Source organism: Monodelphis domestica, chromosome 1 (genome assembly GCF_027887165.1).
Source record: "Monodelphis domestica isolate mMonDom1 chromosome 1, mMonDom1.pri, whole genome shotgun sequence".
Lineage (NCBI taxonomy): Eukaryota > Metazoa > Chordata > Mammalia > Didelphimorphia > Didelphidae > Monodelphis > Monodelphis domestica.
Window position 1 is genome coordinate 469,507,264 of NC_077227.1, and position 22,188 is coordinate 469,529,451.

The window sequence follows — 22,188 nt, forward strand, 5'->3', positions numbered from 1 at the left end:
TCCAAAACATCCTCATATTTCATAGCTAAAAAGGGAAAATTTCCCAAGAACTTTCTCTAACTCCTTGAGTCATCAATTCTTCTGGCTCATTGACTAATGATCAGAGTCTTCATCATTACACCGTGCTCCTGTGCACAACTGACAGTAGGCTTTTCCCCACTTCCACAGGTTAGATTGAAACCCAGAGGGAATATCTATGCATTGTCCCCCAGAATGATCCCATTAGTGATGGTTGGTTCATCTAAGTTATTCATTGAGAAATCACAATCCCTTAGCTCCTAGATTACAATCTCCAAAACTCTTAATACTATTAATAGCACTTGGAGCTGAGTTTTCTGGGGCAATCAAGTATCCTTTGTTACTAATATTTCAGAATATTTTAATAGGAAGGAACATATCATAAAGATTTTTCTATGTCACTGGTGATGGAAATCCAGGTCACCATAAATCTTTTCATCTTCTTGAATATGAGGACCACTTTTTTTTTGTTTTGACTTTTTAAACATTATTTTATTTGGTTATTTACAAACATTATTCATTGGAAACAATGATCATTATCTTTTCCTCCCCCCCACCCCCCTCCCACCATTTCTCCCATAGCCGGCGCACGATTCCACTGGTTATCACATGTGTTCTTCACTCGAACCCATTTCCCTGTTGTTGGTATTTGCACTAGAGTGTTCATTTAGAGTCTCTCCTCAGTCCTCTCAGCCCCTGTAGTCAAGCAGTTGCTTTGCATCGGTGTTTTTACTCCCACGGTTTATCCTCTACTTGTGGGTAGTATTTTTTAGATCCCTGCAGGTTGTTCAGGGACAGTGCATTGACACTAATGGAGAAGTCCATTACCTTCGATTGTACCACAATGTATCAGTCTCTGTGTACAATGTTTTCCTGGTTGAGGACCACTCTTTAACCTCAAACAACTTCGAAGGTCTTTACAACATGAGGGTTCTTATATTGTCATCATCAGTGGATTAAGAAATAACTGGCAACAACAAAAAAAAAGCAACCATGAACCCAGAAAGTTTTTAAGGGATGACAGCATACCCATGCATTTGAAAAACAGCAATGCTCCTATAATATTATATAATGAATATATTATTTATTTATATCTGCAATATAAATAAATAATATAAAATAAAATATAAGAATTATATCATATTATAAATTCATGGTATGTAGAAGGTATTAGTTTCATATAGTATATTTTGTTGGAACTAAATAAAATGTCAAATGACAATGCTCCATTCTTCCTTCAGTCCACTCTCTCTTCTCCTGTTAGGAGTCAACATGTCCTATCTCCATCAAATCACTTGCCTGAGATCTTTAACTACCCAGTATTCTGATTTGAACCACTATTGAGGGAAGAAGAGTGGCTGAAGCAGCAGTGAATTCCCCAGGACTTTCAGGATCCTCTAAGGCTTCCAGTTAGTATCAGTGCTAGGAGCCGAATCCCATCAGCCGGAGGCCCCAGACCCAAACACCAGTTTTCATTGGTCTTCTCTACCCTGGTGTGCTTGCAGACTCAAGGCAAGACCCTCCCCCTCGTGACATCTTAGCCCAGGAATAGTGGCTCTCTTCAGGATCAAGGGCCACTCCGTTAGGAGAGGAAACAAGGGCCAATTGTTACTGATGAGTGTCTAATTCTTTGAATGTGAAACAGTAGCCGTCCTGTTGGCAAGAACTGGAGTTGAAACCCAGTGCTGGAGGCTGGGGTGGGGTGTGATGGGGGGAGGCAGCGGAGGCCGATGGAAAAGTTCACCCTTCCAAATGCACTCTCCAAACCCATTGCCCAGCGCCTTCATCCCTTTTGGGCTGCGCTTTCAGGATGGAGTGTGAATTCAGCAGGCCTCCACAGAAGGTCCTGTTGGTAGCAGAGGCCTGGATGGAAATAGGAATAGATGGAAATCTATTCTTTCAAAGCAAAGGAATGTGTGTGTTTGAGGATGGGGTGGATGAGGATGGGGAGTCGGTGATGGTGGTAGATTCAGGAACCTGCCAGCAGCCTGGCCCTTCATTAACATCCCATTTAATGAATGGTTGGGGTTATGAAGGTACCTGTTGTCCGTCATTGGGCACGTGGTGGCAGGCAATTAGAACGTCCTGAAAATTCCCAGTCTGGGTCCTCAGGAAGCATACAGTCAGTACTAGCTAGGGGAAGCCACCTTTCCAGGCAGTCAGGCTTTCTTTGAAAGCTTTCCTATCCTCTAACATCTCCTCTTCCTAAATCCTCTTCTATATTTTTCCCTTGAGGACAAAACAGAGGAGTATAATAGAAAAAGAGTTGGCCTGGGAGTCAGGAGAGCCTGCTCAGTTGCTATTTCACTGCGCAATTTTGAGTAACTCACTTCCTTTCACTGGTGTCAGGGTCTTCATAGTAATATGTAATACCCAGGTGGTGTAAGATGACCTCTAAACTCCCTCCTGGCTCTGACATTCGAAGTGGTAACATCTAAGGGAAAAGAAGACTGTAAGCTCCAGCAGGGCAGGCCTCCTTTCATTTTTCCTTATATATTTTTGGAACCTTTCACAGTGCTTTATGTATAATAAGTAGTATATAGGCATACACATACATGTGCATGTAAAGATGTATCATTATGTATATATGTGTATATGCCTCTATTTATAGGAAATATATATGAAATAAATATATACCTATATAGAAAAATATATATCACAATTATCATATCACAATATATGTTTTCTATATAGGTATATATTTATTTCATATATTACATATTTTCTATATAGGTATATATTTATTTCATATATAATATATAATCTCTTTTCAAAATAAGTATATATTTAATATATAACATATTTCCATATATATTTATTTCATATATAACATATTATATTTATTTCATATATAACGTATTTTTCTATATAGGTATATATTTATTTCATATATAACATATTTTCTATATAGGTATATATTATTTCATATATAAAAATAAACAGCTATATAGATATAGATATGTAGATATGCCTCTAGATATGAACTGTTGTTGGGAGGGGGGAGTCAGAAACAAAAACAAGAATATTCTGGCAACTAAGTAGACAGAGACAGGCTTAGAGGGTGGTTATGGGTTCAAGTTTGACCTTAGACATTTCCCAGCTCTGTGATCCTCAGCAAGTCCTTTAACCCCAATTGCCTAGCCCTTACTGCTCTTCTGCCTTGGAATCAATACTTCCTATAGATTCTAAGACAGAAGGTAGAGGTTTAAAGAATTATATTCTGGAGGGATTATACGATCTTAAAAGTATTATGCCCAAATTAAGGATTCTATGAGATTATTAACCTCCACGTAGAACCCACCCCAATCAGGTGTAAGACTGATTAATGTTTAATACCTAGCTGGGGGTGGGGGTGGAGGGGTGAAATGGACTCTTGATACGCTATTAAGTCTAATCTGCATTGTTAACATTTTCCCCCCATCACTTTCTGAAGACTAGACAAAGGAGGGAAAACCTCAATTTGTAGTGTTTGCCTGGTTCTGAGGTGTAGTATGCTGAAAATTTAACAATCAGCTCTCAAAAGGTTGAATGAGTCCAGGATTCTCCTGCCTCAGCCCTCCTCATCCTAGGCACTGAGTGCTGTGTTTCAGGGTACACAGTTAGTTCATCTTTTATCCATCTTACTCTAGTCACCAAGATCTGCCGTTTCTAGGGTTCAATGTGTATTGAACGTGAAGATGAATATGTAATAATATTTCAGTGTGATTATTTTAGTTTGTCAATCCTACCTATTTTATCCACTGCAATATGAACATTATTCTGAGAAGGTACACCTAGACTTCACCAGGTGGAGATGGAGTCCATGAAGCAAGCTTAAGAATTCCTATAGTAGAAGATGGGTGGTTGATCGCGATTTGCCCACAGATCCCCAGGCAAAATATTCCCCAAGCCCCCTGAGGGCATGCACAGGGTGTCCCAGGACAGCCCGTGTAGCTTCCAGCACAGATTTGGGTACACAGTCGGGTCTTTAATGGCTACTTACTGACTGGCACTCCCTCCCCCAGCTCGGGGCTCAGGAAGTCTTCCCAGAAACACTGGGAATATTTTGATTGAGCGAGCAGGGGGTAGTGGGATGGAGCCGGAGGTGGAGGGAGCAAGAGGGGAGGGGCGCGCGGCGCGGCGCACTCCTTCAAGACCCCAGGTTCATTTGCAAACTTCGAGTCGCAGCCTGGAGCCTGGCCAAGATTGGCTCAGATGCCACAAACTGACAGCGGGAGAATGAAATATCACGGGGAAAGTAATCTGCTCTAACTTGATGGCAATCGGCGAGGAAAAAAAAGACATTTTAAAGTAGAGTTTCTTTCAATGCATCGCATTGAAGAACATTAGGCAAACTACTAGATTATTTTCCACATTCTTCAATGCAAAACGACTCCCCTTTATGACCGCTATCAATAACAGCTATCATATTACCGATGCTACAGTTGCTACATATATAATATTTAAATCACATTTGCGGCTGACAGAGACCTATGGATAGTCTTAATCCCAACAGGCTATTACAGTTCATATCATGTCTGTCATATAAATATTATGAATCATTTCCCACTATCTTTATGGGGATAAGTTGACATCATTGGAGAGATCTGGTCTGGGTGGATATTTTCCGCATATTTATATACCTCTTATGTATATGTATGGGGGAAGATTTATATAGCCATCACTGATAATCGATGCCCCTGATAAAACAGGTCCCCTCGCAGCACGTACTTCCGAGGCTTCATGCTTAGCTTTCACTGAGAGGGAGCACGTATCAGGGGAGCTGACTGATGAGCAGGGCTGAATAAGGAAATATATGGGCCTTTTCGAGAGTCCGAAGCTCGGGTTTATGAACTAGGGCTCCCCAATCTCTATTTGCGGTCAAGTGTTCACATGTCCTATGTCGTATATTGTGACCATATTCCAATTAGCCTCATTAGCCTTCTTAGTTCCCTAAATAGTCCGAGCTGTAAGGGAACTTAGAATCTCTCATCCAATTCAAACCTAGGATTTTACAGGAAAAGAAACAGGGACACAAAGAGGGAAAATAATTTGTTCAAAGTTTCACAGAAAAATTGCTGGTAGAGCTGGGATGAACACCTAGGCACCCCAATTCCTATTTTAATGAGTAATCCCACATACAATATTTTAGTCTAATATGCTATAACACTGAAAAAGAAAAGAAAAGAAAGAAAGAAAGAAAGAAATTACCTAAATGAATATCTGAAGGTTTAGTTGGGAAGAGAGACTTGCTAGCATATCTAGAGATGTTGAATAGTTTACTTCAGACTGAATGTGCTAATGAAGAAGAAGACAAGAGAGTTTAATGTGGGCTAGAACAGTTGGGGAAGGTAGAACAGAAGAGGTAGGACTTGAAGATGTGCCTTGGAACATAAAATTGGAAGGAACCTCAGAGTGACCCAGGGACTTCAGAGCGCTGTCTAGTCAGAAGCATACCTGAATCAGGTCCCTTCAATAAATAACATTGAGCTGAAACCTGCTTCTTCAACTTCCATCATTTGATCTAAGTTCTACCATTTGGGACCAAATGAAACAAATGTGATCCTTCTTCCATGAGATAGCTGGTCAAATACTTGATGTCAGTTAACCTGCCCCTCATAACTCTTCCCTTCAGGCTAAACATGCCTAGTTTCTTTAACTGATCTTCATGGAACATAGCTTTGAGTTTCTTTGCTACCCTGATGCCCTCCTCTGGACAGCTTTATTATTTATATTAATATTAATTAGTTTAAATTAATATTTATATGGATATCCTTCATAAAATCTGTCACACAGAACTCAGTGCAGTACTGGAGATAAGCTCTGATCAGCACAGAGGGCTATAGCTATTTACCAAAAATACAACTTAAGAACCCTTTGGAAAGGGTGCAAAATGCTTAACACAGTACCTGGCACATAGTAGGTACTTAACAAATATTGATTGATTGGTTAAAAGGATGTTCCTATAGCTTGAATGATTCAGTTTCTTGTTTTCCCCCCAGGTCATGGGTTTCAGAGGAAGTCTCTATGCCCTAGAGTGGACCCAGGGTGGGTGCAGGTATGAGATGGACAAAAGGTTCTCATATAGCTCCTAAAGATGGGTATTCAAGGCAGTTTTCTTCCAAGGAGTAACAAGAATAAAGCATTACTCATTCATTGCTAATGTATCTCATTCACTTTCTTTGGTGGCCATATTATTTGCTTGACTCATAATGACATTGTAGCTTGGTATCACCATCTATGTCTTCATTACTGTTATCTAGCTACATCACTCCTTCATTGTGTTTGTGCCATTGAATGTTTAAAACAAGGAGAAAACTTTACAGTGGTCCTAATAAAAATCATCTTAAAATACACATATATACACATATGAATGGGAAATCTAATGATGTTACAGAGTAATAAAAGCAGAATCATAATAGTGAGCACACAGATTATAACTAGGTAATTAATATCAGTAACTAAATGCAAAAAATTGCAAAAGTTAAGGAAATTTTAAAATGGCATAATATAATGAACAAGACATTTTTGTTACTTTTGTTCCTATGTGCATGAATTTTAAAAAAATTGTAGGCTATGGAGTTGGTGACCTTGAGTATTGCCTTTTGAAAAATTCTGTTTGTATTTATTTGTTCTTGTTGATTTTTAAACACTCTTGAAGAAGTTAATCTTATTAAATTTGATTCATTATTTTAGTCTGTTGCAATCTTTTGGCATATGAATTCTGCCATCCAACATGGTAGCCATTTCTTCTAGTTCTGGGTCATCTGAAGATCTAATAAACATGCCATCATGCAAAAAAAAAAAAGTTGAATGGACCAGTCCAAACAGAAAAGTCCAGGGTCAAGGATAGAGCCATCAATCCCTCAACTAAAATACTATCTAGTAGTAGAGGTCGACCCATTAATCAACATTTTTTGGGTCCAGACATTCAACCAATAACAATTCAATCAATCAATCAACTTGCATTTAAGTGTTCCTTTTGAGCTAGGCACTGTGCTAAATAAGTGTTGAGCATATAAAGATGGAGATCTTAAAAGGATTTATGTGATAAAAGGGTGAGACAATATGTATATATATGAGCATATCCAAGACACATAAAAGCACTCAAAGGACAACCTTGGATGAGAGAGAACTGACAGCTGGGGAGGAGAACCAAGGGAAGTCTCCTGCAGAAAGTGGCCCTTGGAAAAAAAATGTGCTTTACTGATTTTTGAAGGAAATTAGAGATTCTAAAAGGTAGAAGGGGAGAAGGAATTTCAGGAATAGGCATTTCAGGAATAGGCACAGCCAATGCAAAGGTATAAAGAGAGGAGATGGAATGTCATGTATGAGAAGCAACAAATAAGCCAGTATGGCTATAGAATACATGAAGGGAAAAAATGTATTATTGTTGTTGTTCAGCATTGCAGTTGTGGCAAGATCTTTGTGACCTCGTTTTGAGTTTTCTTGGCAAAGAGACTATAATGGTTGGTTGTTTCCTTCTCCAGCTCATTTGACATGAGGAAACTGAATAGAACTGGGTTAAGTGACTTGCCCAGGGTCACACCGCTAGGTGGTATCAAAGAAGGCCATATTTTAGCTCTGGAAAATTAGTTCTTCCTGATCTCAGGCCTGGCACTCTGTCCACTGTGCCAACTAGCTGCCTGATATGATGTGTATGAAGATGAAAAGGTAAGAAGGGTCCAGGTTATTAAGGAGCTTTACATGCCAGAGAATTTTATATTTGGTTCTAAAAGTAATAGGAACACATAAAGGATCAAAAATAGGGAGACAAAATTAATAGGATCACTGGAATTTATTAACTAGGAATGTAACGAAGTTAGACTTGAGCTATGCAGAAGTCACTTTGGTGGCCAGTGGAAGATGGATTTGAGAAAGAAAGTCCAAGTAGAAGGCTGTTAGAAAAGTCCATGCAGGGGGTGCTGAGGCAGGGGTCCCCGAACTACAGCCCACGGGCCACATGTGGCCACCTGAGGCCATTTATCCAGCCCCCACCACACATTGGTGGTCTGCCACGGGCAAAGTCCACTCTTGCTCACGACTCCAGGGTTTCCCAACAGGTGACGAAGGATCAGTCAACAAAAGTAACAAATGGAAGACAGCTTAATCATTACAGCCATGGGATGCTTTGCATCTGATAGCTGCTCTACCATCCCCATGCCTGGTTTTTATTTTTATACCCATTTTCTTGGCATGCAGATACATATAATCAAAGAGAGAAAATTGGAAAGTGATACATTAACTTTCAACAAATCACTTGATTAAGATTCTATATTTTTGTATTGTGATTACAGACAGTATACAAGATAAATTATTTTGTCACAGGTGGCTTAATTTTCTCATTACCCTATGAGAAGTTTTGAGCTTACAAACAATCAAGAAAAATTACTTATTGCTTTTAATACAGTGGAATAATTAATCAGCAGTTCTTAAAAGACAATTCAACAATCATATCATTGAGGTTGAGGGGTACTGGGAACATAATTCAAATTTAGACTGGTGGCTTACTGAGTTTCTGAGTTACTGATTTGTGTAATCAAGTCACTGAGGCATACTGAAGCTTGATGTACTTGTACTTATTATATGGGCCTCTATGATTGATTTGTGTGCTGGCTTCATGAGAATAGGTTTCTGTGAGTGGGAAAGTTTTGGGCTTGTCCTGTTGCTGCAGTTTTGCTGGGAATTATGTACCTAACTAAAAGTTAACCCATGATAGTCTTTTGGGGATTGGGTTTAAGGGTCTGATTTTTTGATGATGTTTTGGGGAATTAGGGTATAGGTGTTTTGCTCTTGCATTATTTCTTTTGAGACTAGGGGGAATAATAATCATGTCAATTCATAGGAAAGGGGCATTGATGAAAGAGATCATGTAAAAGAGGGACTGGGTGGGCAATCATATCTCGGCAAGGACCACTCTGTGGTCTCCTCAGCTACCACGCATGATGACTCTGTCAAGGCATCATGGTCTGATGGCTCCCAGCAGTGGTCAGTGAGAGGAGCACTGTATGTGGTGGCCCGGTAAGATGCTGCGTCACTCACATACAGTGCTACTTCCAGTGACATAATCCTTAGCATGGCACCTTGTTCTGAGTGTAACTGAATGAGAACGAGGCTCTGCACAAAGGATAATGTGGCTGCACAGTGGAAGACATCAGCATGGTGAGCTGCGATCTGGGGGAGGGGATTCAGCACTGTATATACTGCTGCCCAGTATAGAGGTGGCAGTGATGGGCCTGTGCAAGGTGTGACAGGCCCATCCCAGCCAGCGCTGCAACCTCCACTATCCCAGGCAGCAGTATACAGATTTGTTCATAGTTTTTTTTTTTTTAATAGTCCAGTCTTCCAGTGGTCTAAGGAACAGTGAACTGGCTCCTGTGTAAAAAGTGTGGGGACCCCTGTGCTGAGGGCATGAACTAGGGTAATGGCTGTGTAAGTAAAAGAAGGGTACATATAGGGGATACCTCATAGAGATATAAAAAAATATGACAACTGATTGGATATGTCAGGTGCATGAGACTGAAAAGTTGAGGATAACTTTAAGGTTGCACACCTGGGTGATTAGGAGAATGGTGGTTCTCTAGACTGTAATAGGAATGTTTGAAAAAAGAAATTGAGATATAAGTAGAGAGTTTTTGAATGAAAAAAATCAAAGCCCTATATAGTTACCTAGAAAAAAAGTTCTAGATTACTAATGATTAAGGAAAAGAAAACCAAAACAATTCTGAGCTATCTCAGCACCCAACAGATTGGCTAAAATGACAAATGTGGAAGAGTGGGGACGCTAATACACTGAGGGTGGAACTGTGAACTGATCCAACCATTTTGGAAAGCAATTTGGAATTACAAGTAAGAGTTATAAAACTGCATATATCTTTAGGTCCAATGATGCCATTGCTGGGTTTATTTCTCAAAGAGAAAAGGGGAAAAGGAAAGGAACCTGTATATACCAAAATATTTATAGCAATTCTCTTTGTGATAGCAATGAACTGAAAATTGAGAGGATGCCCAAATTGGAATAACTGAACAAGCTGTGGTATGTGATTGTGATGGAATACTACTGCACCTCAAGAAATGATGAGCAAATTAATTTTCTAAAAGGTTGGAAAGAACTAAGTGAGATAATGAAGAGGAAATCAGTAGAATCAAGAGAATATTACATATAGCTACAGATTTGATATTTATTTGAAGAATAACTTGTGAATGTTCACCTCCAAAGAATGAACTGAGAACTGGAAACTGGAACGGCATAATCTATATATTTTGTCAGAAGAGGCCTTCTGTGGTATGGGGAGGAGAGAGAGGGGCTGAATAAAAAAATAAAGAAAGAAAAGGGGTTTATTTTAGGAAAGAGATAATGTGCTCTATTTGTAGACATGTTGATTTTGAGATGCCTATGGACATTCAGTTTAAAAGGTTCAATACATAGCTGAGAATGCAGACTTGAAGTTCAGAAGAGACATAAGGTCTGGATATATAGATTTTTGAGTCATCTGCAAAGAGATGACAATTGAATCTATGGGAACTGATGAGGCTACCAAGTGAGAATATAGAGAACAAAAAGAAGAGAGTCAAGAGGAGAATCTTGGGGTATACCCACAGTTAGTGAATGTCACGTAGTTTAAGATTCATTAAAGGCTAAAAAAAAAAGTGGCCAAATTGTTAGGTAGAAAATCAAGAGAGTAAAGTCATTAACACCTGACGAGGACAGTGTCTAGGAGGAAATGGTGGTCGACTGTGTCAAGTGTTATTAAAAGTATTGCTTAAGAAGGATGTGACCTGAGGAGAAGTCATTCAGTCTGGCAAGTAGGAGATAACCGGTAACTTTGGAGCAAGTGGTTTCAGTTGAGTGAAGAGGTCAGAAGCCAGACTACAGAGGGATTGGAAGAGAATGAGAGGAGAGGAAATGGAGGCAACATCTTTTTTTAAGGAGTTTGGTAAAGAAAGGGAGGGGAGATATAGGCTTATAGCTAGTGGGGATGGTAGGATCTAGCAAAGCTCTAATTGCATCACCATCCAGCTGGCATTTCTCCGTTTAGTCCCAAAGGAGATCATGGTAGATGTCCTGCAGAAGCTTGAATGATGCCAGTGGTTTCCCCATGGTCTACCAGTCTTGAAGAATGGCAGGATTTGTGCAGGTAGAGAAGAAGGCTAGGGAATAGTGAACACAGAGGTTTTAATTCTATTTTCCAGATTATAATTGTAGTCAGTTGACTGGCCTCAACATGCTTGCCTCATACTCTTGGGCTAGATCAATAGATTATAACAGGGAAAGACCTACACCTTCCCATCCATTTTTAGAAAAACTCATGCTACAAGTCCATGATGAGATCAACAGCTACAAATCTGTGCCAGTAAGAATTGGGGTGTGTGAGCCATTTCGACTCTCCTAAACCAGGCAGGAGTCAGGATAATGGGAGAAAGAACAGAGAGAGCTCTGACTATAATCAAGGCATATGCAGTATGGAGATTTGCCCACCCCAGAGTGGAGAGTGCCTGTGCCAAACCCAACTGAAGCCAATACATTGACCTTAAAATATTAACTAAATTATTCTTGGGATGATTTTAAAGGCAGCAACTAGGGGTGGCAGAGGGTGGTGGTATATAGCCTAGTGGGTAGATCCAAAAAAGTATTTTTCCAAGTAAACAAGAGTAACTTCCAAACATATAACAACCACAACAGTAAACCAAGCCAATCAGAGTTCAAGGTTTTAAACAGATGAATATTACTAGAAAAGATCTTGGCTGTATTAGTACATGGAGAGTTCCGTGGAGATGGTTTCTTTCTTTTTTCTTTCCATAGCTATATTTTATCCAGCAGATCCAAATCACGCCGAGACTGTGCAGCATGAGATAAATTTACACAGAAGAGCCAAAAGCAAAGGAGAAAGTTAATGAATGTGTATCTGGAAAACAAAACAAAACAAAAGTTCTTTGTTTTCAGTAAGAAAAGGTGGATGGATTTGATGTGGATTTAAGAGAGTGAGTAAGCCAGTAGCTCTTTTCTCTTCTTCAGAGGAGTCCATGCTTGTTAACTGAGCATCCTTCTGTCTTGGGGACTCTTTTGGTGGTATTTAGGGTCTGAGGAGACATTTCTTTCTAAAAGCTATTATCTGCATAATTGCCTCAAGGGAAATGGTAACCACCTATGAAATAGCCCAAGTAGGGGCCCAAGACCTCTAAGGGGCCCTCTAATTTCCTACTTTCATTCTGCTCTCTGCCAGGGTGGATTCAGTGTCAGAAGAGCGGCTCAGACACTCAGGTTAACTCAGCATGAGTAGAATGCTCTCTTCCTTTCACACGCTCCACATACTTAGACCCAACCATCTCCAATTCAGTTCTAGTACACTGTGAAAAGTACTATATTTTTGGAGCTAGGAGTCCTGAGTTGTCAGCCTGCCTCTGGCTGGTATAACCTCAGGCTAGTCATTGAGAATAAAAGGAACTTATCTAGAGCCTTAGTGTCCTCTTCATTAAAACTGACTAAATTAGAATAGATTGATTTTCCCCAACTAATGTGTCCTGGGGATCATTAAGATGTCTCAGTTCTCTATTGCTGACCACTCTGGCTCAAGCAGCCTCAGTGGCTGGGCTCGCTCCAGAGCTCAGTGGGCAAGAACATAAGAGGATGGAAAGAAGATACAGAGAGCAGTAGAAAGAAAGAATAAGGTTAAAACAAATCAGGGGTTCTGAGAAGTAGGGACCTTTGTTAGTAAATATTTTATAGACTGACAAAAATTGACTGCAGATTGGTGTGTGTCTATGGATTGGCTGTGTGTTCAAATCCATCTTTAGATCATTTTCTAGCCACATGGACCCTGGACAAGTCACATAGCTTCTTTGGGCCTTACTTAACTCCTATGAAATAGGAGGAGGAGGAGTGAACCAGATAACCTTCAAGATCTGGTCTCTTCCCCCTCTAAACTATGATGCTTGTCTGCTAGCACCAGGACAGGGAAAGGAAGGGAGGGAGATAAGTTTGATCATATAATTTAGGAAAATCTATGTGGAAATTTGTTGTTACATGTAATTGGCAAAAAATAAAAATAAGAACAAGAAAGAAAAAATTATGATTGTATGAAAACCCTGAACAACATGATCTTTAAAGGCCCCTTTTAACCTGTTCTATGATCCTAGTATTTTCTTCTTTCCTTCCTTCCTTCCTTCCTTCCTTCCTTCCTTCCTTCCTTCCTTCCTTCCTTCCTTCCTTCCTTCCTTCCTTCCTTCCTTCCTTCCTTCCTTCCTTCCTTCCTTCTTTCTTTCTTTCTTTCTTTCTTTCTTTCTTTCTTTCTTTCTTTCTTTCTTTCTTTCTTTCTTTCTTTCTTTCTTTCTTTCTTTCTTTCTTTCTTTCTTTCTTTCTTTCTTTCTTTCTTTCTTTCTCTTTTCTTTCTTTCTTTCTTTTCTTTCTTTCTTTCTTTCTTTCTTTCTTTCTCTTCCTCCCTCCCCCCCTCTTCTTCTTTCTTCCTTTCTTTCTTCCCTTCCTTTCTCCCTTAGTAACAACTCGAAGACAAAAGGACAAGGATTCAGCAAACAGGTTTAAATGACTTGCCCAAAGTCACACAACTAGACAGTATCTGAGGTCCTTTTTGAGCACAAGTCCTCCCCAGTCCCCTGTACCACCTCACTGTTCCCTTTTCTCTTCTTTCTATGGTTCTGAGACCTAAGGAGGAAGCTGGAGGGAGCAGGCACTAGACAATCTCCACACTTAACTGGGTTGCAGCTCCGGCCAGTTCTTTGCCTCTCTTTGCAAGGGAATCTTGCCCTGGGGTCCCTGTGCTCCCTGCCTGGGGAGCCTGAGCTCACTCTGCAAGCTCCATGATTCTCAGTTCTCCCTCCTGCCAGAGATGCTGCTGGAGCTTCTACAGTTTCATGGTCTCCCAAGCTCGGAGCGTGGGGGTTCTTAGAATTTCCCCTCTGACAGGGACAAGGAGAGAGAACCTGGCAGACAAGGTCTCAGAATGGGAGCAAATGATCTTGCTAATTGGGAGAACACGTGCCAAGTCCACTGTTCAGACACACTGAACAAGAGGAATGAGGTTGGAGAAAGAACTGGCTGCTTTTTAAAAGGCCTCCCCCCCCCCCCCCCCCCCGCCACCCCCGCCCCCATGTGTGTGTATCCCCCACGCCCCTCCCCCTCCCTGAAACCGATATCATTTTAGACTGATGCCTTGAAAGCCGTTCTTGGGGGGAGGGGGAGTTAAAGGGGGGAGGAGGAGTGGCCTGCCAGGAGTTTTGTTTTGGTTGTAATAAAAGCTAAAGGAGGGCTGAGTTTAAACACGGGGCTGCTGGCGGGGGCCCTGTTCCTGAGCTTTTCCAGTCTGGATTCAGGAATCCTGCAGCTGGGGTATCTTGCTAGGACTTCTGGAACCCGAGGGGTGTGGGAAGGAGGCTGGCCACGGCCAGTGAGAGGTGCTGGTGGGGCAGTGAAGAACTTTGTTGATCTCTCCCCCCTTCCCCCCCAGGTCCCCAGTTCCCATAGTGCTAGGCTTTCCAGAGCTCAGAAGGATGGATTCAGGGAATCGAGGGACATTAGAGATGAGCTAGTCTGTCCCTCCCATTTTACAGATTAGGAAACTGAGGCCCAGAGAGAATTCAATTGACTTTAAAATCTCATAGGAGCTCCCGGAGGGCAACGACTGCTTTTGCCCTTCTCAAGTTTTCCGTCCTGTCTGGTTCTCTAGGTCCCCATGGGCCAAACTGTCCCTGAGGTTTTCTTGGTAAAGGTGCTAAAGTGATTTGCTGGTTTCTTTTCCAGTGGATTAAGGCAAAAAAGAGGTCAAGTGACTGGCCTAGGGTCACGTAGAAAGTACCCAAGGTCACATTTGAACTCAGGTCTTCTTGACTCCTGGCCTAGCTCTCTAGCCATTGAACTACCTAGCTGCCACATAGTGGACCTCTTAATAAATGCTTACTGACCATGGCAAAGCTGGCATTCAAATTCTGGTCTTCTTCCTCTAAGCCCAATGCTTCCTTGGTGATCCCAGCATACACAAGATTTAAGATGAATCCCTGAATTCTACTACAATCTGCCCCTTTTGAAATCAGGAATCCTGGGGGGGGGGGGGGGCGGGAAATAAGAGTAAAAAGACCAAAGCTCTACAACATCTGACAGAATTCTATGTACCCTCAGATAAGACACACACATTAAAAACATTATATATATATTAAAAAAAAAAAATTCCTTTGTGCCTCAGTTTCCCCATCTGCCACATTAGGGCAACAATCCCTGTCTGGTCTACCTCACTGAGCTGGGAGGATCCAATTAGGAGTGTGAAAGTGCTATGTAAACAATAAGGTATTCATTCAGATATGCAGGTTTACTGATTATTTGGGCCTTTGGTCTTCCAGTTTCTCTCTTCCTAGTGGCCTGTGGCAGGAAGCACTGGGCTGGCCATTCACATACCTCTTTGCTTGGCTGCTGCCCTCTCTGCCTAAATTGCTGCCATCATTGGTTAACTTGGCTAAGGTATATGTAGTCTGAAATTGGGGAAACAGTTTTTCTCAGTTGCAGGCTAGCTGAAGGAAACCTTGATAATCCTAAACATGGATATTTGTCAAATTTTTCTAAACTGACCCCTATTTTAAGCGTACTGTACAGGATCCTGAGGCGATTCCTTCCACAATTGCACATTATTATTGCTGAACGTATCCCATTTTATTCATCTTGATGGTCACATATCATTTCTTCAAATAGTAACACTTCATATTTAGATATCAATTTTCACCCGTTATCCTGGTTGATTCTTGAAACAATCCTGTGAGTTAAGTGCTATAGTATTATTCCTATTTTATAGATGGGGCTTAACAAGGTTAAGACACTGGCCTGTGGTCAGATAGCAAACAAGTATGCCTGAGGTGACATTTGAGCCTAGGCATAGCTGACTCCAAGTTCAGCCCTTTATCCCCCTTGGAGTGGGCGAAGAAGAGGAGAGACTCAGAATGATATTTTTACAATTCTAAGGTACCTTAGAGATCACCTAGTAGTCATCTAATACCCCATGACTGCCAGACAAGCAAATGATCAGACCTAGAATTTTCTGGGGTCATTAAAATTTTTTTTTAACCCTTACCTTCTTCTGTTTTAGAATCAGTGTTTTGTTTTGTTTTTTATTGGTTCTAAGGCAGAAGAGTGGTAAGGGCTAGGTAATAGGAACTGGAAGTGTCTGAATCCAAATTCAAACCCAAGGCCTCCTACTTTGAGGCTTGGCTCTCAATCCACTTGAGCCACTTTGCTGTCCCCCACAGAGGTCATCTTATGTAGACAGGAGTAGAACTCCAGAAACGCTAGAGTCAACTGAGTAAGTTGATAGTTTTTGGATGAGTACAAATAAACACAGGAGTAAAAAGCACATATTAGGAAGGATTTAGGATCCTCTTTCCTATGTATTGATTATCACATTTCTTCTCTTGGCCTCAGATTCCTTTTAATAATAATGATGATACAAGGGCAGCAAAGTGGTATAGTGCATAAAGCAAAGGGCCTAGAAACAGGAAGATTTCTCTTCCTGAGTTCAAATCTGGCCTCAGACACTTATTAGCTGGGCAAGTCAGGGTACCCTGTTTGCCTCAGTTTCCTCATCTGTAAAATGAGATGGAGAAGGAAATGGCAAACCACTCCAGTATCTTTGCCAAGAAAACCCCAAAAAGGTTCTGGAGGAGACTGACGTGACTGAAAAACAATAAAAAGTGTTTCTCAAATAGGGTCATTTTTATTATTGATTATTTTATTTTAATAGCAACAACCCTTTGAGGTAGGTACTATTATGATTCCATTTTACAAACGAGGAAACTGATACAGACAGAGGGCTTAAGTGACTTGCCCAGAGTCACACAAAAATACAATTTATATACCAATTTTTAGGATTTATCAAGGTCTCCTTTAGCCAGTGTTTGAAGCTGGATTTGAACTCAGGTCTTTCCTGATCTGCTAAATGGCTTCCAAGTTTTCTTCAAACTCTGTTGTTTCATGTTATATATGTTTTTATGTAACTTAGCATTTCTTTTTCTAAAATCTTTTTTCATTTGTGATTGTATATTTTATAGTCCTACTATCCCTTCTAGGTCTAGTAAACCATATTCTAAGTGCTCTTCCAGTTCAATTTTCCAAATTTCCTTCTAACTCTGACATCCTATGACCTGAATCTTCTCCAGATTTGCCATTTTGTAAGCTTATATCTTGCTCTATTTTCACCCCAAAGGGGAGAACTTTCTGGCTGAGGAGTCCATTTTTTCTCAATTTTTCCCAGCCAGGTGTTAATCTTGATGAGTAAGGATGGGAAAGTTTCGATATTCCCCCTGGGGCTGCTTGGTATCTTTTCTGTTGTTCTGTTAGGAGGTGCCATCATATTGTCAACTAGTATTTGGCAGGGACCTTTGAAGGAAAAAGAAAACAAATTATGTTTGAAATTTTACACACTCCCCCCTTGGAGTGGGGGAAGAAGAGGAAAGACTCAGGATAATATTTTTACAATTCTAAGGTACCTTAGAAATCATCTAGTAGTCATTTTTACAGATGAGGCAACTGAGGCCCAGAGGAGTAGGGACTTGCTGGAGTAGAAAGACTATAGTGAACAGCCTTTTCTTTCTACTTCTTTTTCTTCTTTTTTTTTGGTGGGAGGGAAAGCGATCCACAGAACACCCCAAAGCAATAATAACCATTATGCCCTCTTGGACCCAGGGGTAAACTTGTCAGTTTCCACGTGAGTTAGAAATCTGCCTCGGCCGCAGCTCTAATCTGGCCCTCTAAGGAGGGGGCCAGGGCGGGGGTTAAGTCAAACCCCAAACAATCGCAACCCCCCTTGCCGTAGCCGAGCGCCCGCAGCCAGCCGCGGAGCCTGGGCAGGGCGTCTTCATTCAAGCGCTCAGAGCTCTGGGCTGGGCGCTGCTTCCCGGCGCCGGCCGTCACAGTCCCCCTCGTCGGGTTCCCCTTTGCACTGCAGCTCCAGTAGTTGGGAGTAGAGACACACACAGAGACACAAGTAGTTTACATTGTTGGGTGACTTTTGCAACAACTCCCCCTGCCTTGGCCTTAACACACCGTCACTGGATTTTCTATCTTCCTTGTCTTTACTATTACTATTACTATTTTAATTTTTTTTTTAAAGAATAAAGAGCCAGGAGCCCCCGCTGCGAGGCTCCCCCCCCCCCCCCCTTTTTATTTTCGCTTTGTTGATTTCTGTTTTCTCCACCGACCTCTGGCATGAGTTAGCCACCAGATATGGACACCAAACATTTCCTGCCGCTGGGTGAGTTGCTTGGGTTCTTGCTGCATTTTTGAAAACGTGGGGAAATTGCCGGGCTGGGATCGAGGGGAGTAGAGGGGGTGGGGTTGGGGTTTATTTTTGAATGGGGGGGCGGTGGAGAATGGGGCGGGAGAAAGAAACCTGGGGGAGACTAAGTACAGCGCAAACTGGGAAGGGGACGCGAGAAGAGTGCTCTGACTCCCGAGTGGCTTGGGGGATCGGTCCGGCTGGAGCTGGAGAGGGGAGACCCGAGGCAGCGCGACGATCGAGAGGCGCAGGGCGCCCCAAGCCGCGGCACCGGCGTGCGTGGTGCGGCTGCGACGCGGTGGAGGCGGCGGCGGCGGCAGCGGCGGCGGCCCGGGGTGGGGAAGGAGCTAGTCTCCATGTCCCCGATGTTACTCTGGGCTGTGCAAACAGAGCGGAGGGGCGCTTGTGCCCTTCTGGGGAACGTGTATGGGACCGGCAGCCTGGGGTGCCCCGAGTCCGCGGGCTTCGGGGGTTCATGTGTGTTTTCTGGAGAGGGGAACACGGGTTCGCGGCAGCCTCGACCGGTGATATGCAGGCAGTGACCCCGAGGAAGGGTGCGAGTTGCTGGGGTTTGCTAAACGCAAACAGCCCCCTCCCCCAATCGTGGACGAACCCCCCCCCACACACACACACACAATCAGGCAGCCATCCGACCGAAGGGGGCAGGGAATTAGGGGTGCATGCCGAGAAGGGGAGAGAAGAGAAAAGTAATCGGAGCTGGAAATCTCCTGGGGAGCCCCCAGTGCGCAAATTCCCCGGGCTTCGGCGTCCTGGGGTCCCCCTGCCCTTAACACACAGTCAAACTTTGTCTTTAAGGCTGGCCTTGACTTGGAGCAAAGGCTTATGGTGTTATAAAGGAGCTCTTTTGAGTTGTAAAAAGGACCGAGAGTCGTCAAGGTTGGTAGGTGCCAGCTCCCCACTCTTTGCGCTGCTTCCTTCCCCGGGCCTGGTAGGAAGGTGGGCTTCGCTGGATAAAAGTGTCTGTCTTTCCTTGAGGTTAATTTCATGATAGTTTGGGGCTGGGGGTGCTAGTGGGGAGATAGAACTTGGAAGGTTGCAGGTTGAACAGATCTGCTGTGATTCCTCCCCGCTCATCTAACGCAAAATTTGATTTACCCCCCCCCCCCCCCAAAAAAAAATCTGCCCTCTCTCTGTCTGTGTTTCCCTCCTCTGGAACGGCAGCCTTTTGTAGTGAGCAGTCTGGCAGAGATGAATGGGCCTGCCTGGGTTAAAGGTGATGCATGGATACATTTACGATCAAGTATTGCTTTCCAAAGGTGAGGGATTCCCGGAGAAACCCACCCCGGCCGGGCCTGGGGAAAGGCTGACTTGTCCTCCCATGCTCCAGCCCGAGCTGCTCCCAGGGTTGAGATGGGAGGCAGGCGTGGAAGGCGCCCTCCTCTCCCGCGGGTTAGGGCGAAGTGTGCCTGTGCCTCCCGGCTCCTCGACAGTTAGTGGCACAAGACTGCTAAAATAACATGGAGGACTAACTTCTATCAACAAAAGCCAGGAAATTCCGAGCCGGAGCTTCTGCCCAAACCACAATCCACCTCTCTTGCCTCCGAGCTTAGCTCGCCTTCTGGTCGGCCTGCTTGCCGGTGAGGCTGCTCGGGCTGGCGGCTACCTAGGAACCGGCGACTCATTGACGCGAGTTCTCTACGCTCTTGGCTTCAGTCCATTGCATCAGACCCTCCCTCCCCTCTCTCCAATCCTTTCAAGGAAAAAAACCCAACCAACAATAGAACGAACCAGAAAACAAGCCCGTCTGATGTGGTTTTAACGAATGCAGATACAAAAGCAAAACTTCAGCAGGGGGAAATGAAAAACAAACGTGCCCCCAAGAAGGCGGGGAAGGGCAGGGGTGGGAGGGAGGGATGGGATCTTGGATGTACCTGCTCAGCCCATGGGACAGGCTGGACTAGCCTCCTAGCAGCAGCAGGCCACATGAGCAGGGAAGCCCCACAACTGTGTTGCCTGGTTATTGAGCTGGCATAAAACTGATGGGAACTGACTGTGCGTGTGTTACAGGTTTGAATGGCCAAACTAGGGTGTGGGGGGGGGGGACTAAGGCCACCTAGTACTCTTGTCTGGAAGTATCATTCTGGGGGCTCTCAGAACCTGCCTTGGAGTCTGGGGAACAACTACTCCCTTTCTTCCCTGACTATATTTCTGGGGAAGGGTTTATAAATGAATGACTGAGAAAATATTGGGGGAGATAACTATAGCCAGGCTGACAGGAAAGGATTTCTGACTGAAGTGAATGAAAAGTGAATTAAAAGGGTTGATTGATAATGAGGATAAGCTGGATCACCCTTCCCCTGGTGAAAAATGGGGGCAGTTTTCTGGTGACCCGTACAATAACATGAAGTGTCCTTCTGTGTCTCCTGCAGTGGAATGTTTACATTGTTGGGGGGACGTGTGGGAGAGAAACCGTATAATTATTGGGGAGGTGATATAAGCAGCATCTTTGTACCCTAAGGAACTGTTCACACTGGAGGCACATGTAAGGAGGAGAGGGAAGGTGGGGTAAAATTAGGGACGGGCCTACCATCGGCTCCTTGTTGCGTTTGAAGTGGCGAGCCAGCCCTGAGTAGAACTTTGCATGCCCTAGCTTAGGGCTTTCTATGGAGAGAGGAGTTAGAGTTGTAGTTGTGGCTTAGTTTTTCCCATTTAAAAAAAAAAAGTTGGCAAGATCTGGTGAGTGACTCGATGGTTCCTCAAATCTGTGGTAAGGAGAGTGGATGTAACCAAGATAGATAGAAAAGTAGACACTGATTCCTTCCCAAAGTGAGTCCTAGAGTCTTAGAAAAGGAAGGGATCCCCCAAGTCACCTAGTCTTAACTCCTTTCTTATCCGAGGCAGGATACCTTTGTAGGCTCTAGCAAGGGGATCATCTAGGAGTCTGTGCCTACATTTAACCAGTGATGGGGAATTCACTACCATATGGTGAAATCTGCCCAGTTTCCTAAAGGCTCTATTTATTAGAACATTCTTCCTTAAAATGAACTGAAATTTGCCTCTCCAGTCCCACATCAACCCAGTCATGTTCTCTAGAGCTACTCCCTCTTCCATAGCCATATATGTGCTGTATTGTCTCTCTGTCATCCTGGAGAGTAGGATGCTTGGGTTTAAGTTTATACGATGCCCCCTTTTCTTAAAAGACTAGAGACTGGACAAGTTTCTTCTCAGAGCATCTGTCTGCCCAAGCCTCCCTGGATTAAATTAATTGGCTTTCTCCAGCCCAGCTTGGGCCTGGAAAGTGGCTAGTGGTAGTAAGAAGTGCTTAGCATCCCTGGCTCTTCTGTGAGGAATGGACTGCCTAGACCTTATTTTTTCACCATTATAGCCTTGTATATATACATAGCAGTAGGATTCTCCCCGAAGGATTGCATCTGTGAAAAGAATGCTCTGTTTCTGCTTGGTTCTCTCAATGGTCTCCCCGCCTCTGTTTATTTGGTTTTGCTCTCCTCCGGGCTGACTTTCCTTCTCTCTTCAACCTCTCTCCCTCTCCATCTGCCCTGTTTCTTCCACACCTCCAGCCTCACCACTAGATAGCTTTATTATCGCTTGCTGTGTTAGACTAGGACAGGTGTTCTTGTTTCAGGGGAGGCGGGAGGAGGATTAGAATTTGACAACTGAATTGTTCCCTTGCTCAAAGAAGGGAAAACTTGGGCCATCACATGCTGCCTTGCCATAAGCTGCTTTTTTAGTTCAAGGCCAATCTCTCCACTGGAACAAGGAATCTTGTGGAACGATTGTAGACTGTCAGAGCTGGAAGGGACCGCCTGATCCAACCTCATCCCTTTTACAGATAAGGAAATTGAGGCCGGGGATGCAACCCGAGGTCACATAGCATTTTAGTAGCAGAGATTTACTATTATTATTATTATTATTGTTATTTTCTATCCTTCCTTCCAAAGGA

The 22,188-nt window shown here is 43.0% G+C and overlaps 1 protein-coding gene across 2 annotated transcripts in view; it reads left to right on the plus strand.

Annotated features, from left to right (window-relative positions):
• Positions 1 to 22,188, plus strand: part of RXRA (retinoid X receptor alpha) — a 467,242-nt gene that overhangs the window by 140,558 nt on the left and 304,496 nt on the right. Inside the window, exon 1 of one of the 2 annotated variants that reach the window (XM_007475259.3) lies at positions 17,946 to 18,242. The exons of the other annotated variant lie outside the window; for it this stretch is intronic. Within the exon in view, the coding sequence (XP_007475321.1) occupies positions 18,215 to 18,242 (28 nt within the window). The 5' untranslated portion in view covers positions 17,946 to 18,214. Of the gene's footprint in view, positions 1 to 17,945; positions 18,243 to 22,188 lie in introns of those variants that run through there. 2 annotated transcript variants of the gene reach the window in all.